Below are 12,726 nucleotides of genomic sequence, written 5' to 3' on the forward strand. Positions count from 1 at the left end.
ATTTCTTTTTAGATGCAATGTGAAAGTACCATCCTACGTGGAAGACGGATATAGTAGTCCCATGATATCACATTTTCCACCTAAACCACCCATTAGATGAATCTAGTTAACTATGTAATTTGAACAAAATGCATTGTGTTCAAATTGATTTTCAAGCTTTCACCAAGTCATTCTGTGCAAAGTTTCTCTCAAAATACAATTAGCAAAATTGAAAAATTGGTGCAAAGAATTACGGGTGAAATGAATATCAATTATAGAGGGAATCGGGTAAATTAGTTATTTAGGTCATTTTAATAGTTTTTAAAAGGTAGGACATAGAATTATATTTAAAAAAGACTTTTCAAAAGTAAAAAAAAAATCTTCCAAAAATACATGGCCAAACACAACTCCAACTCCAACTTCAAAAAATTTTAATTTTTATGGCCAAACGTGTGCTAATTATCCTCTCATATGAGTTCACATTTACGGGCTCTGGGTCTACTTTCTCTTTTAGGTTTTCTTATTCATTTTTTCCCTTATCTCTCTCTACTTTATTTACTTACTATGCCAATTTTAGGGCCCGTTTGATCATGAAAATTTTTTCCTTTTTTTTTGAAAAAAAAATTTGGAGTTGAAAATTGTGATGTTTGACCATGAAAATTTGAAAAATAATTCTGAAAATTTTTTCTGAAAAAGGAAAATAGGTTTTCGTTGTTTTCATAATTTTTCAACTCCAATTTCAACTTTTATTATTATTACATATAACCCCAAACTCTTAAATTTTTACATAAAACTCTCCTCATAACATTATTTTTTCAATATTACGTATATAGCAGTTTTAAAGAATAAGATAATTATAATTTCAAACTTAATGCTATCCTAATTAATATATATCTCTTTTTCTCTCTCATTATTATTTTTATCCCTTATTTAAGACATTATTTTACTGTTAATTTATATTTATACCAATAAATATATAACGTATTATATTTATACCCATAAATATATAAAATATTATATTTATAATAGAGATATACAAAGTATGTTATATATAAAATTTATACCATGTATATACCATATACACATATATATAAATATACAAAGTATTAAGAAACATACTAAACATATTTATAATATAAATATACAAAATATGTTATATATGAAGTTTATACCATGTATATACCATATACACACATATATAAAAATACAAAGTACAAAGAAACATACTAAGCATATTTATATATTTATGGTATATGATATAATATATTATAAATATGCAAAGCATGTTTTACATAGAAATAATTTATTCACACACAGTAAAATCTTTCATGTATAAGAAAATTAAAGAAATAAATTAGCGGAACCCTAAAATTTAATAACAACTCATCATTTCCTATTTTAAGGAACGAAAAATGAAGGAAATAAATTAAATAAATTTCTAAAAAAATAAATTTATTTGAAAGATAATATTTGTTACCAAAAAAATAGGAAACAGTGATCTGTTAATATAACATCCATATTTAAAATTTTCAAATATGAGAAAATGACTATTAATATAAATATTATATATATTATAATTGAAATTCATTAAATATGTTCATTTATATATAATTATTTTTATAATAGTGAGTAATTGTATTCTTTTTCCATTTGTAGGTAAATTTTAGTTAGATGATTTTAATAATTTATAAAAATTAGGACATAAAATTATATTTAAATTTATTTTTTTCAAAAGTTAAATTTTTTTTTTTTTTTTTTTTTTCTAAAAAGACGCCAAACAACTCCAACTCCAACTCCTGAAAATATGGCCAAACAGCTACTTATTATCATTTCCATTTTAACTATCTTCCATCCCAGTTTCTCTCTCGTGTTTTTTCCCTCAAAACTCCTCTTTCTATTAATGCTTCTTATTGCTGCTCTTCCAACACAGCAAAATCCAGACGTGACTCCCTCTCTCTCTCTCTCTCTCTCTCTCTCTCTCTTCTATCTTCTTTCCCTTTGTAGAGAGAGAAACGAATAAGGCATACATAATTCACTGACGGAAAAAGTCGCCGGAGATGCTCCGGTGTATCCATTTCCGGCTATAATTTAAGAAAACAACCACTTTCACTACAAGAACACCATTTTCGATACCATTAAGGAAAAGGGTGAAATGCCTGAAACCTTGTTATTGTCGAACCAGATTCCTGAAATAGCTACCAGAAGGAAGGAGAATACTAAGGAAGTCGATGAGGAGGAAAAAGAGAAAGTTCTAGAAACCACCACTACTACTACTACTACGACAACACCTAGGTCCGTAATCATCATTCCTCGGAGCAAATCGCAAGCAATATCACGGAGAGTCATTCCGACAGATGGTACAATCTGTACAGCATCAGGTACAACTAGTACTAGCTCAAACGCCGGCGTAGTTGAAAAGCACCTTCCAAATGGAGATCTGTATATAGGTAGCTTCTCCGGCAGTTCACCTCATGGATCCGGCAAGTATTTATGGAAAGATGGGTGTATGTATGAAGGAGAGTGGAAGAGAGGTAAAGCATCTGGAAAGGGTAAGTTTTCCTGGCCATCTGGAGCTACATTCGAAGGCGAATTCAAGTCGGGTCGTATGGAAGGTTCGGGTACTTTTATCGGATCCGATGGGGATATGTATAAGGGTTTATGGTCCGCTGATCGGAAACATGGATACGGGCAGAAACATTACAGTAATGGTGATTACTATGAAGGACACTGGAAGAGGAATTTACAAGATGGACAAGGAAGATATGCTTGGAAGAATGGAAATGAGTATGTTGGTGAATGGAAAAATGGGGATATACATGGTAGAGGTGTTTTAATTTGGGCAAATGGAAATAGGTATGATGGAAATTGGGAAAGTGGTGGACCTAAAGGCCATGGAGTTTTCACTTGGCCTGATGGGAGTTGCTATATTGGGTGTTGGAGTAAAGATAGTAAGAATCAGCAACACAGTAACCAAATTCTTAATGGTACTTTTTATCCAGCAAACAGTAGAACTAAGAAAGAAAATGTTGATTTCAGTGCTAAAGAAGATGTATTGGGGGGATTTTTTGGACACAAGTTAGCAGCACCGTTAATGGCTGATGAAGATTGTGGGTTGGTAGTGATGAATATGGGGAAGAAGAGGTCATCAGTGGATGGATCAAGGGGAAGCATGACGGAAAGAAATTTTCCGAGGATTTGCATTTGGGAGTCGGATGGCGAAGCCGGTGACATTACTTGTGATATTATTGATAATGTAGAGGCATCCATGATATACAGGGATGGATTTGGGTTTGGTCTAGATGGGCTAAAGCAGTTTAGGAGAAATCCTTGTTGTTTTAGCAAAGAAGAAAAGAAACCTGGACAGACTATATCTAAAGGGCATAAGAATTACGATTTGATGCTCAATCTCCAGTTGGGGATTAGGTAATAATAGAATAGAATGAAGTTGTTTTTATTGCCAGCATATTGGATGTTCTATTTCAGTTTTGATGTTTCTTAACAATTGTTGTATAGCTGAATCAGTGATGTTCTTTTTTTAATCAGGTACTCAGTTGGGAAGCATGCTTCTATAGTGCGGGATCTTAAACAGAGTGATTTTGATCCAAACGAGAAGTTCTGGACCAGGTTTTCACCCGAAGGATCCAAGATTACGCCCCCTCATCAATCTACTGATTTCCGTTGGAAGGATTATTGCCCGGTGGTGTTTAGGTATTGTTCATTCCCTGTTACACGTAGATGATAATTTGTCTTTTGAGATTGAGTGCTAGTTTGATACTATTGAATACTTTGATCTTTCTTACACACCATGAAAGACTCTTTAAGTGTTTGGTTGGTTGTTGGGTTATCCAGACATTTGAGGGGACTATTCCAAGTGGATCCTGCGGATTACATGTTGGCTATTTGTGGAAATGATGCCTTGAGAGAGCTTTCTTCTCCCGGGAAGAGTGGAAGCTTCTTTTATTTGACCCAGGACGATAGATTTATGATCAAAACTGTGAAAAAATCTGAAGTCAAGGTTAGTTGAATTAATTTCCGAAACAGGTCATTAGTTGTGGTTGCTTAACTACATATCATATTATTCTAAATTCTAATACTTTGAACCTGGGTAGATAAGATTTATCTCTGCTAGACAACAGTGACATGCCTAATTTTCTAATGGGTTTGAATTTTTGCATTTTGTTATTCAGGTGCTTATTAAGATGCTTCCAAGTTACTATCAACATGTTTGTCGTTATGAAAATACCCTTGTCACAAAATTCTACGGTGTCCATTGCGTTAAACCAGTTGGTGGTGTCAAGGTATGTGTCATACTTCAAGCTTGGAATCTTTGATTTGCTGCAACGCTAAACATGTCTCTTATTGTTTTTCATTGATTGGGTGTAGACGCGGTTCATTGTGATGGGCAACATGTTCTGCTCAGAATATCGTATTCACAGACGGTTTGACCTGAAAGGTTCCTCACATGGCCGCACAACGGATAAACCTGAAGGAGAAATTGATGAAACAACCACCCTTAAGGACCTTGATCTTAACTTTGTGTTCCGTCTCCAGCGGAACTGGTACGACGAACTGATCAAGTAAGTATATAGAATGACTGTTGTCATGAATTTGTTTTATTTATCAAGACTCATCGCAGAATATTCCATCATTCTATTCTTGCAGTACTCAATTGTTTTTAACCTCTTTGCAGACAAATTGATCGTGATTGTGAATTTCTAGAAGCTGAGCGAATCATGGATTATAGTCTCTTGGTTGGTCTTCACTTCCGAGATAACAATACGGGTGACAAGATGGGTTTATCACCATTCCTCTTGCGTACTGGTAGGTTACACATTCGTAACAGGTTTATACTAAGCTGGTATAACAACGTCGTCTCCAGAAGAAATATGAAAGGAAACTCTACTTGCTTTTCAGGAAAGAATGATTCCTACCAAAATGAGAAGTTCATGCGTGGTTGTCGTTTCCTTGAAGCTGAGCTACAAGACATGGATAGGATTCTTGCTGGCCGGTAAGAATGGTCCTTCATGCTGCTGTTGTTTTAGCTATTAGCATGGAATTTACTTTATGTTCTATGGCATAAATTGAAGAAATTCCAATATGATGTAGAGCCTTTGTGACTTATTTTTTTTAATCATCCGCAAATAATTTGTGACTTTCACCTTCTTCATTTTGAGGCTTACAACTCTATAGAACTAAAAACATTGCAAACTAGTGTAATAAGAGGGGGAGAACTGGAAAAGAGAAAGAAAAAGAGCAAAGGATTGACGAGTCTAATGGTGGAAGAATGACTGACAAAACTTACTGCTAGTACTAGACCCCTTGAGAGAAAACAGTAGTCCATTGCTCCTTAAGATCTGTGCTTGTATACCGTCGGGAACTATATTGATTCTCCAGGAATTTTGGGCTGGTAGTTGGAGTTGGTGAACTCTCTTGGTTTATTGTTGAGTGAGTTTATTAGATGACATTTGTTATGGGAACAACTGAAGCAAGGTCTTATTACTTTGCGTGGATGAGAAGCTGGTCTGACTATAATGCCCTTCAACTGCTATTACTTTGCCAGCTATACCCATAAATTACTAGTTTTTTTTGGGCAGAATTGAAGCTTGCTACTGATTTTAATGTTGAAGCTAGAATTTATTTTAACCATATAGTTGATGCGAAAAGCAATTTCTTGCAGACCCCCTCACGACGTCACAAAATAAGATTTTGTAGTCATTGAGACAAACTGTTTTTTTTTTTTTAAATCTTGACGGAGTTGATAGCTTGATTAACATTGCTTTATCCATGTTTCCATAATACTTGTTGGTGTTTTAAATTGTTTTGTTTCTTAAACCTTTTCTGACTTTAAGGTTACTTGATTTATATCTTTACAGGAAGCCCTTGATTCAGTTGGGTGCTAACATGCCTGCAAGAGCTGAGCGGGTGGCCCGAAGGAGTGATTTTGATCAGTATACTCCCGGTGGTATCTGTAATTTGCCCCCTTCCCGAGGGGAAGTCTATGAAGTAGTCCTATACTTTGGGGTCATTGACATTCTGCAGGATTATGATATTAGTAAGAAGCTTGAGCATGCTTACAAGTCCTTGCAAGCTGACCCCACTTCTATCTCAGCTGTTGATCCAAAACTGTATTCGAAGAGGTTTCGGAATTTCATAGGCAGAATTTTTGTTGAAGACAGGTGATAAGAGCAAGAGAACGAATAACTCAAACAGCAAACGAATAGGCTGTTAGGCTGTTGAGTGATAGAGATTCTTCATTGAATCTGGAATCCCAAGTGGTAAAGCACAATGCTTGGAATGAGCGGCAGCAGCATCCGGTCATCGTAATTGAAGAAATATTTTGGATCTGGCGGTCCACGGTCGAAGACATTTGGCTCGGATGTATAATTCATGCTTGCTTGGGGTTTTGTTAGTGGCTGAATTTTATGTATCAGCCACTGGTTGAGGGTAAGTTTTGTGTATATTCCATGGGGGTGGAGGAAGGTGGGGGGAATATTTGGGTTCAATGAGTTATTTTTGTGTTCTTAGTTTTCAGGTAACTTTTTTTTGAGCATAGGGAACTGAGCTAGTTGCTCTGTTCAATTCAAAAAAGATTGGAGTGGGGGAGGAAAGGACTTCGAATAATCAAAGTGTACAGCATATAGGATAACGAGGTTGAATATATTTATGGAAAATATATAGTACTATATTATATAATTGTGTGGAGTTTCTAAGTTCTTATTACGAATGATAATGTTTATAATAAAGGTGATGACTGAAAGGGGGAAGAAGTACATCTCTGTCATGTGCTGCTGCTACTGGGGTCGGCGGGTGGGTGGGTTGTGTCATTTGGTTTGCTTTTCTTTTGATAGCAGTGAAAGAAAGGGGCATTGCAATGCATTGGGGCAGAGAAAGAGTTTTATTTGTTGCTATAGAGTACATCAAAAGAGGAGAAAGCAGATGCGCTGGTCCGAGCCTGTCATTTGCTCACTTTTGTTTACTTCCCCTTCCTACCTCTCACCCTTAACTGTTCTGGAGTTGGCGTGGTTTCGTGGTGTTGTCCTTCGGTCTCTTTCATTTGATTGATAGATTGGTTTTATGGTGTTATAATATTTCTTTTCATTTGCCTGTCAGCTTTTTGGATAGAGTTACTAGGTAGGAGATAAGCACACAAATTAGTCGTTGGGAGAGAGGTTTTAGTTGTCGTAAATCATAATTTGTGAGGTAAAAAAGAAACGTAAAAAGTAGGGGTGTAGAGACCAAACAGAATCGAACCAAACCAAATCGAGAAAAAAAATCAATTTATGATTTGGTTTGGTTTGTTTGACGTTAGAAAAAAATTCGATCATTCTTGATTTGATTTGGTGTTGATAAAAAAAGGTCAAACCGAACTCGAATCAAACTGATATATACATATATAATTATATTATAGTTATATATATATATATATATATATATATATATATATATATAATATTATAATTATAATTATAACTTTTTACACAAAATATTAATTATAATTTACTTTTTAAATACTTTTTCAATTAATTTTAGTATTTTTTCAATAATTTGAAAGTAGATGTAGACGTATATTCAGATTTGGGCCTTTAAATTGTAATATTTGTCTATTAATTACTAATTAAATGATCCAAAATTTAATATAAATTTAAAATCTAAACTTTCATTCTTCATCTCACTTTTTAATTTCAAGAGGATTTTTCGCTCTTCATTTTTTCATAATTGTGATTTTTCATTAGCACATGACTGAAAAAATATATTTGATCTAGTCTTCAATTACAATATAATTCTAAAAACTAAATATTATAAAAAAAATCAAAAAAATTAAAAGAATCGACTAAAACATAAATCGAAAGAATTAGTTTTATGTTGATTTGATTTATAATTTTAATAAATCAACAGGATTGATCTGATTTATTTTTTATAAAAATCAAATCAATCCAACCTATATATACCCTAGTAAAAAGAATAGGGTTGTTAATTTCTCCTCTTTTTGAAGAGCGGAACAGTCATTAAATGCAAAGAAAAGGAAACGGCAGACATTTGACTCAAAATGTGGTTTCATTTTTGGACTCAACAAATAAACTAAAAAGGGCAGGCAACGACACTAAAGTATGTGTGGGGTGCGGAGAGGGCTGAATCATAAAAGTAAATTATATGCAGCTTTATTTTATATTTTTGTCATATTATTTTTATGATTTGAATTTATGACTTCGTGATCACACGATAATAATTTTGTCAGCTACTTCAAAACCCCTTGACAATAACTTTGTTAATTACTTCAAGACTTCCACCAACAAATAAAATTAGAAGGGTAATATTGTCGATTCAAATCTCCTTATGACGTTTGGGTGGGAAATCGGGTAGGTTTTAAACTGAATGAGTCAAAGTCAGTAGTCCCCACAGACTTCTCTTTTTACTGTATGTTGCTCTTTCTTTTGACCTGGGGTTCTTTTTTATACTCTAGTAGGATTTTCCTGTGTCTCTTAGCTCAAATCGTAAGCTTTTGTCTCTGTCACTCTGTACCGGATTCTGTTATCATCCATTTCTATTTCACAGTGAAGCTCTCTTCATTTCTTAATTACTCCACTAACCACATGTTTAAAAATTAATACATTTATACAAGGGAAAAGAACAAATTTGAAATAAATTTTTTTCCTCCATTATGTTTTAATTCAAAAATGCCCTTGTAGTTTGTCAACAGGATCAATGCTTTTCAATTAGCTAAACGGAAAAGGATCAAACATATCCTGGACCATCTGAAATTGAATAAAAATATCTTTCATTTATTTTTTCGTTTAAAAATATACTTCAATTTATTTTTTGGCTCAAAATATTCCTCACCTTAACATAGTGCCACCATACACATCACGTGAAAAAAATTACCACATAATCAATCCACATTGGCATCTCATTTATGAAAAAGGGCCAAAACTATTCCTGAACTATCTAAAATACAACAACAACAACAAACCCAGTGTATTCCCACTTAGTGGGGTCTGGGGGGGGGTAAGATGTACGCAGTCCATACCTCTACCTCTGATGAAGTAGAAAGGCTGTTTCCGAAAGACCCCCGGCTCAAGTCACGAGGTATCACACAAACACATAGTACAGCACAGCAGCAGATGACATAACATAGATACGGCACCCATAGGGAATATAAAACAGAGTAAAGCAGGAATGCAGGAATAATAAAGCAGAGGAAAGCACACAGATTCGTAATAAACATGGAACACGGAACACGAAACACTGAATACAGAATCATAACAGGAATACACCCCCACCAATTAATTCCCTACACTAGCGACCCGAACTGGCCCTAATCCTCTGCCGTAATTCGCATCTTCCAGCCCTTCCTATCTAGGGTCATGTCCTCGGTGAGCTGTAACTGTTCCATGTCCCGCCTAATCACCTCACCCCAGTACTTCTTCGGTCTACCTCTACCCCGTCTAAAACCATCCAACGCTAGCCTCTCACACCTACGGACCGGGGCATCCATGCCCCTCCTCTTCACGTGTCTGAACCATCTCAATCGTGCTTCCCGCATCTTACACTCCACTGAAGTCACACCAACCTTCTCCCGGATAGTCTCATTCCGAACTCTATCCCCTCGGGTCAGTCCACACATCCAGCGCAACATCCGCATTTCTGCCACCTTCATTTTTTGGATGTGGGAGTTCTTAACTGGCCAACACTCCGCTCCATACAGCAAGGCCGGACGGACTACCACCCTATAGAATTTGCCTTTAAGCTTGGGCGGCACCTTCTTATCACACAACACCCCCGATGCGAGTTTCCACTTCATCCATCCCGCCCCAATACGGTGCGAGACATCCTCGTCAATCTCACCGTTACTCTGGATCACGGACCCGAGATACTTGAACTTATCCCTCTTCCCTACCTCCTGTGCTTCTAGCCTCACTACTACCTCATTCTCCCGCCTCACGTCATTAAACTTACATTCCACATACTCTGTCTTGGTTCTGCTCACCCTGAACCCTTTAGACTCCAGAGTTTGCCTCCACAACTCTAATTTGTCATTCACACCCCGTCGAGTCTCATCTATCAGGACTACATCGTCTGCAAAAAGCATACACCACGGCACCTCCCCTTGGATACGCCGCGTCAACACATCCATTACTAACGCAAACAAAAAGGGACTAAGAGTAGATCCCTGATGCAATCCTGTCAGGACAGTGAAATGCTCTGAGTCTCCTCCCGCCGTCCTCACCTGGGTTTTCGCTCCCTCATACATATCCTTAATTACTCGTATATATGCCTGCGGTACTCCACTCACCTCCAAGCATCTCCAAAGCACTTCCCTGCGGACTTTGTCGTACGCCTTTTCCAGGTCGATGAACACCATGTGCAGATCCTTCTTCCTCTCCCTATACTGCTCCACCAACCTCCGTACCAGGTGGATTGCCTCCGTCGTCGAGCGGCCGGGCATAAATCCGAACTGGTTTTCCGAAATAGACACTATCCGTCTCAGCCTCACCTCGACCACTCTCTCCCATATCTTCATAGAGTGACTCAGTAACTTAATCCCCCTATAGTTATTGCAACACTGAATGTCCCCCTTATTCTTATAGAGGGGGATCATGGTACTCCACCTCCACTCCTCGGGCATCTTTGCCGTCCTGAAAATTTCATTGAACAATGCAGTCAACCACCTTACACCAGCTTCTCCAACGAACTTCCAAAATTCCACCGGTATCTCATCCGGCCCCGTCGCCCTACCCCTTCGCATCCTGCGGACTGCCTGTCTAACCTCGTCTACCTTAAAACGTCTACAATAGCTAAAATCCCGACACTCCCCTGAGTGCTCCAGTTCCCCTAACACAATAGCTCTGTCCCCCTCGTCATTCAAGAGCGTATGAAAGTACGACTGCCATCTCTTCTTTATGTGACCGTCCTCCACCAACACTCTACCGTCCTCCCCCTTAATGCACCTCACCTGATCGAGGTCACGACCCTTCCTCTCCCTAGCCTTAGCGAGTCTAAACAACTTTTTCTCCCCTCCTTTCCCCTGTAACCCTGCATACAAGCTCTCAAAAGCGGCCGTCTTAGCTGCCGTGACCGCTGACTTCGCCTCCTTCCTCGCTAGCTTGTACTCTTTCCTGTTTACCCGCTTCTCTTCTTCGTCCTTACTTTCCACCAACTTAGCATACGCCTCTTTCTTGATCTGCACTTTCTTCCCCACCTCTTCATTCCACCACCAATCCCCCCGATGATGTCCGGCCCGGCCCCTAGAAACACCCAACACCTCCCTTGCATTCTCCCTGATGCACGTTTCCGCCCTGTCCCACATACTATCCACGTCCCCCCTACACTCCCACACCCCCATTCCCGCCAACCTCTCCCCTATCTCCCACGCATTCACTGGCGTCAAGCCGCCCCACTTAATTCTCGGTCTACTCTCCTTACTCCTCCGCTTTCTATTCTTCTTTATACCCAAATCCATAACCAAGAGCCTATGTTGAGTCGAAAGATTCTCACTCGGGATGACTTTACAGTCTTTACACAACGCCCTATCCCCTTTCCTAAGCAACAAAAAGTCAATCTGGGTCCTGGCTATCGCGCTCCGAAAAGTGATCAGGTGCTCGTCCTTCTTCGGGAAACCCGAGTTCACCACCACCAGCCCAAACGCCCTCGCAAACTCCAATAGGGTCGCACCCTCTTCATTTCTCTCCCCAAAACCAAAACCACCATGCACATCCCCAAAGCCTCCCGGTAGCGCCCCGATGTGCCCGTTGAAATCCCCTGCTACAACAATCTTCTCCGAACTGGGCACGCCTCTCACCACCTCCTCCAAAGCCTCCCAGAACCGCATCTTCTCCTCCCCCTCCGATCCCACATGCGGCGCATAGGCACAACACACGTTCAGGGTAAACCCCCGAATGACCAACTTAATAGTCATCAACCTATCGTTGATCCTCTTCACCTCCACTACCTGGCCTCTAAGCTCTTCATCTACCAAGATGCCAACTCCATTCCTACGCCTGTCGCTCCCAGAGTACCACAGCTTGTAACCGTCCACATCCCTAGCCTTAGACCCTACCCACTTTGTCTCTTGGACACACGCAAGGTTGATCCTTCTCTTCCTAAGAATCTTCACCAGCTCTATGGACTTCCCCTGAAGGGTCCCTATATTCCAAGACCCAACCCTCAGCCTACCGTCGCTATCCACGCGCCCCCCACTACCCCCCCCTCGGCCAAACCTTGGCCTCCCACCCACTCTCGCTCTCTCCCCATCTCCCGCCCCCACCACAGCCCCACGCCCCAACCCCCTCGGACATGACCCTAACCACCCATTACCACCCACAGCCACAACTACACGAAAAAGTAGGAAAATATAAGGATATACCCGGTGGCAATATCAAAGCAGCAGCAAGGAGATACCAGACCCACACACGTTCAAAGGGAAACTCCCGAAGCAAAAACTAAGAAGCGACCACAGCAACAGCAACAACAGACAACAGACAACAGGCAATGTTCACAAATCCCACGCAAGTCAAGGTACACGGGCTACTACGAGCATAGTACTAAGAATGGAATATGAAAGAATGAACTAAAATGCAATATGAAATAACGAAATAACAAAGGTTAGAAGTCACCGGATTTCGCTTGGGGCTGCGGCTGCTGGAGACGGCGTGGCGGGTGCAGGCGGAGTATCGGCTTGTTGGAGACCAAGTTGGCGGCTGGGGACCGGGCGGCAGCTGGTTGAATGCCGGGTTGGGTTGGGGGGGGGGG

General features: G+C 39.2%; 1 protein-coding gene across 1 annotated transcript; it reads left to right on the plus strand.

The window, feature by feature from the left end:
• The first annotated feature begins 1,777 nt into the window (after nucleotides 1-1,777).
• LOC107867978 (phosphatidylinositol 4-phosphate 5-kinase 2) lies at nucleotides 1,778-6,672 on the plus strand. The gene is made up of 8 exons (XM_016714501.2): nucleotides 1,778-3,402; nucleotides 3,523-3,687; nucleotides 3,829-3,994; nucleotides 4,167-4,277; nucleotides 4,363-4,556; nucleotides 4,670-4,800; nucleotides 4,894-4,987; nucleotides 5,853-6,672. Exons 1-8 carry the CDS (start codon nucleotides 2,132-2,134, stop codon nucleotides 6,157-6,159), a joined length of 2,439 nt encoding a protein of 812 aa, XP_016569987.1. The 5' UTR covers nucleotides 1,778-2,131; the 3' UTR covers nucleotides 6,160-6,672.
• Nucleotides 6,673-12,726: the final 6,054 nt, after the last annotated feature.

The sequence above is a fragment of the Capsicum annuum genome, chromosome 4 (assembly GCF_002878395.1).
Source record: "Capsicum annuum cultivar UCD-10X-F1 chromosome 4, UCD10Xv1.1, whole genome shotgun sequence".
NCBI classification, from domain to species: domain Eukaryota; kingdom Viridiplantae; phylum Streptophyta; class Magnoliopsida; order Solanales; family Solanaceae; genus Capsicum; species Capsicum annuum.

Excerpts from the sequence above, each read along its gene's own strand:
- LOC107867978 (XM_016714501.2), top strand. The coding sequence starts at position 2,132 with ATGCCTGAAACCTTGTTATTGTCGAACCAGATTCCTGAAATAGCTACC. Across the intron at positions 3,403-3,522 it reads AATCTCCAGTTGGGGATTAG|GTACTCAGTTGGGAAGCATG; the intron begins GTAATAATAGAA and ends TTTTTTAATCAG. Across the intron at positions 3,688-3,828 it reads TATTGCCCGGTGGTGTTTAG|ACATTTGAGGGGACTATTCC; the intron begins GTATTGTTCATT and ends TGGGTTATCCAG.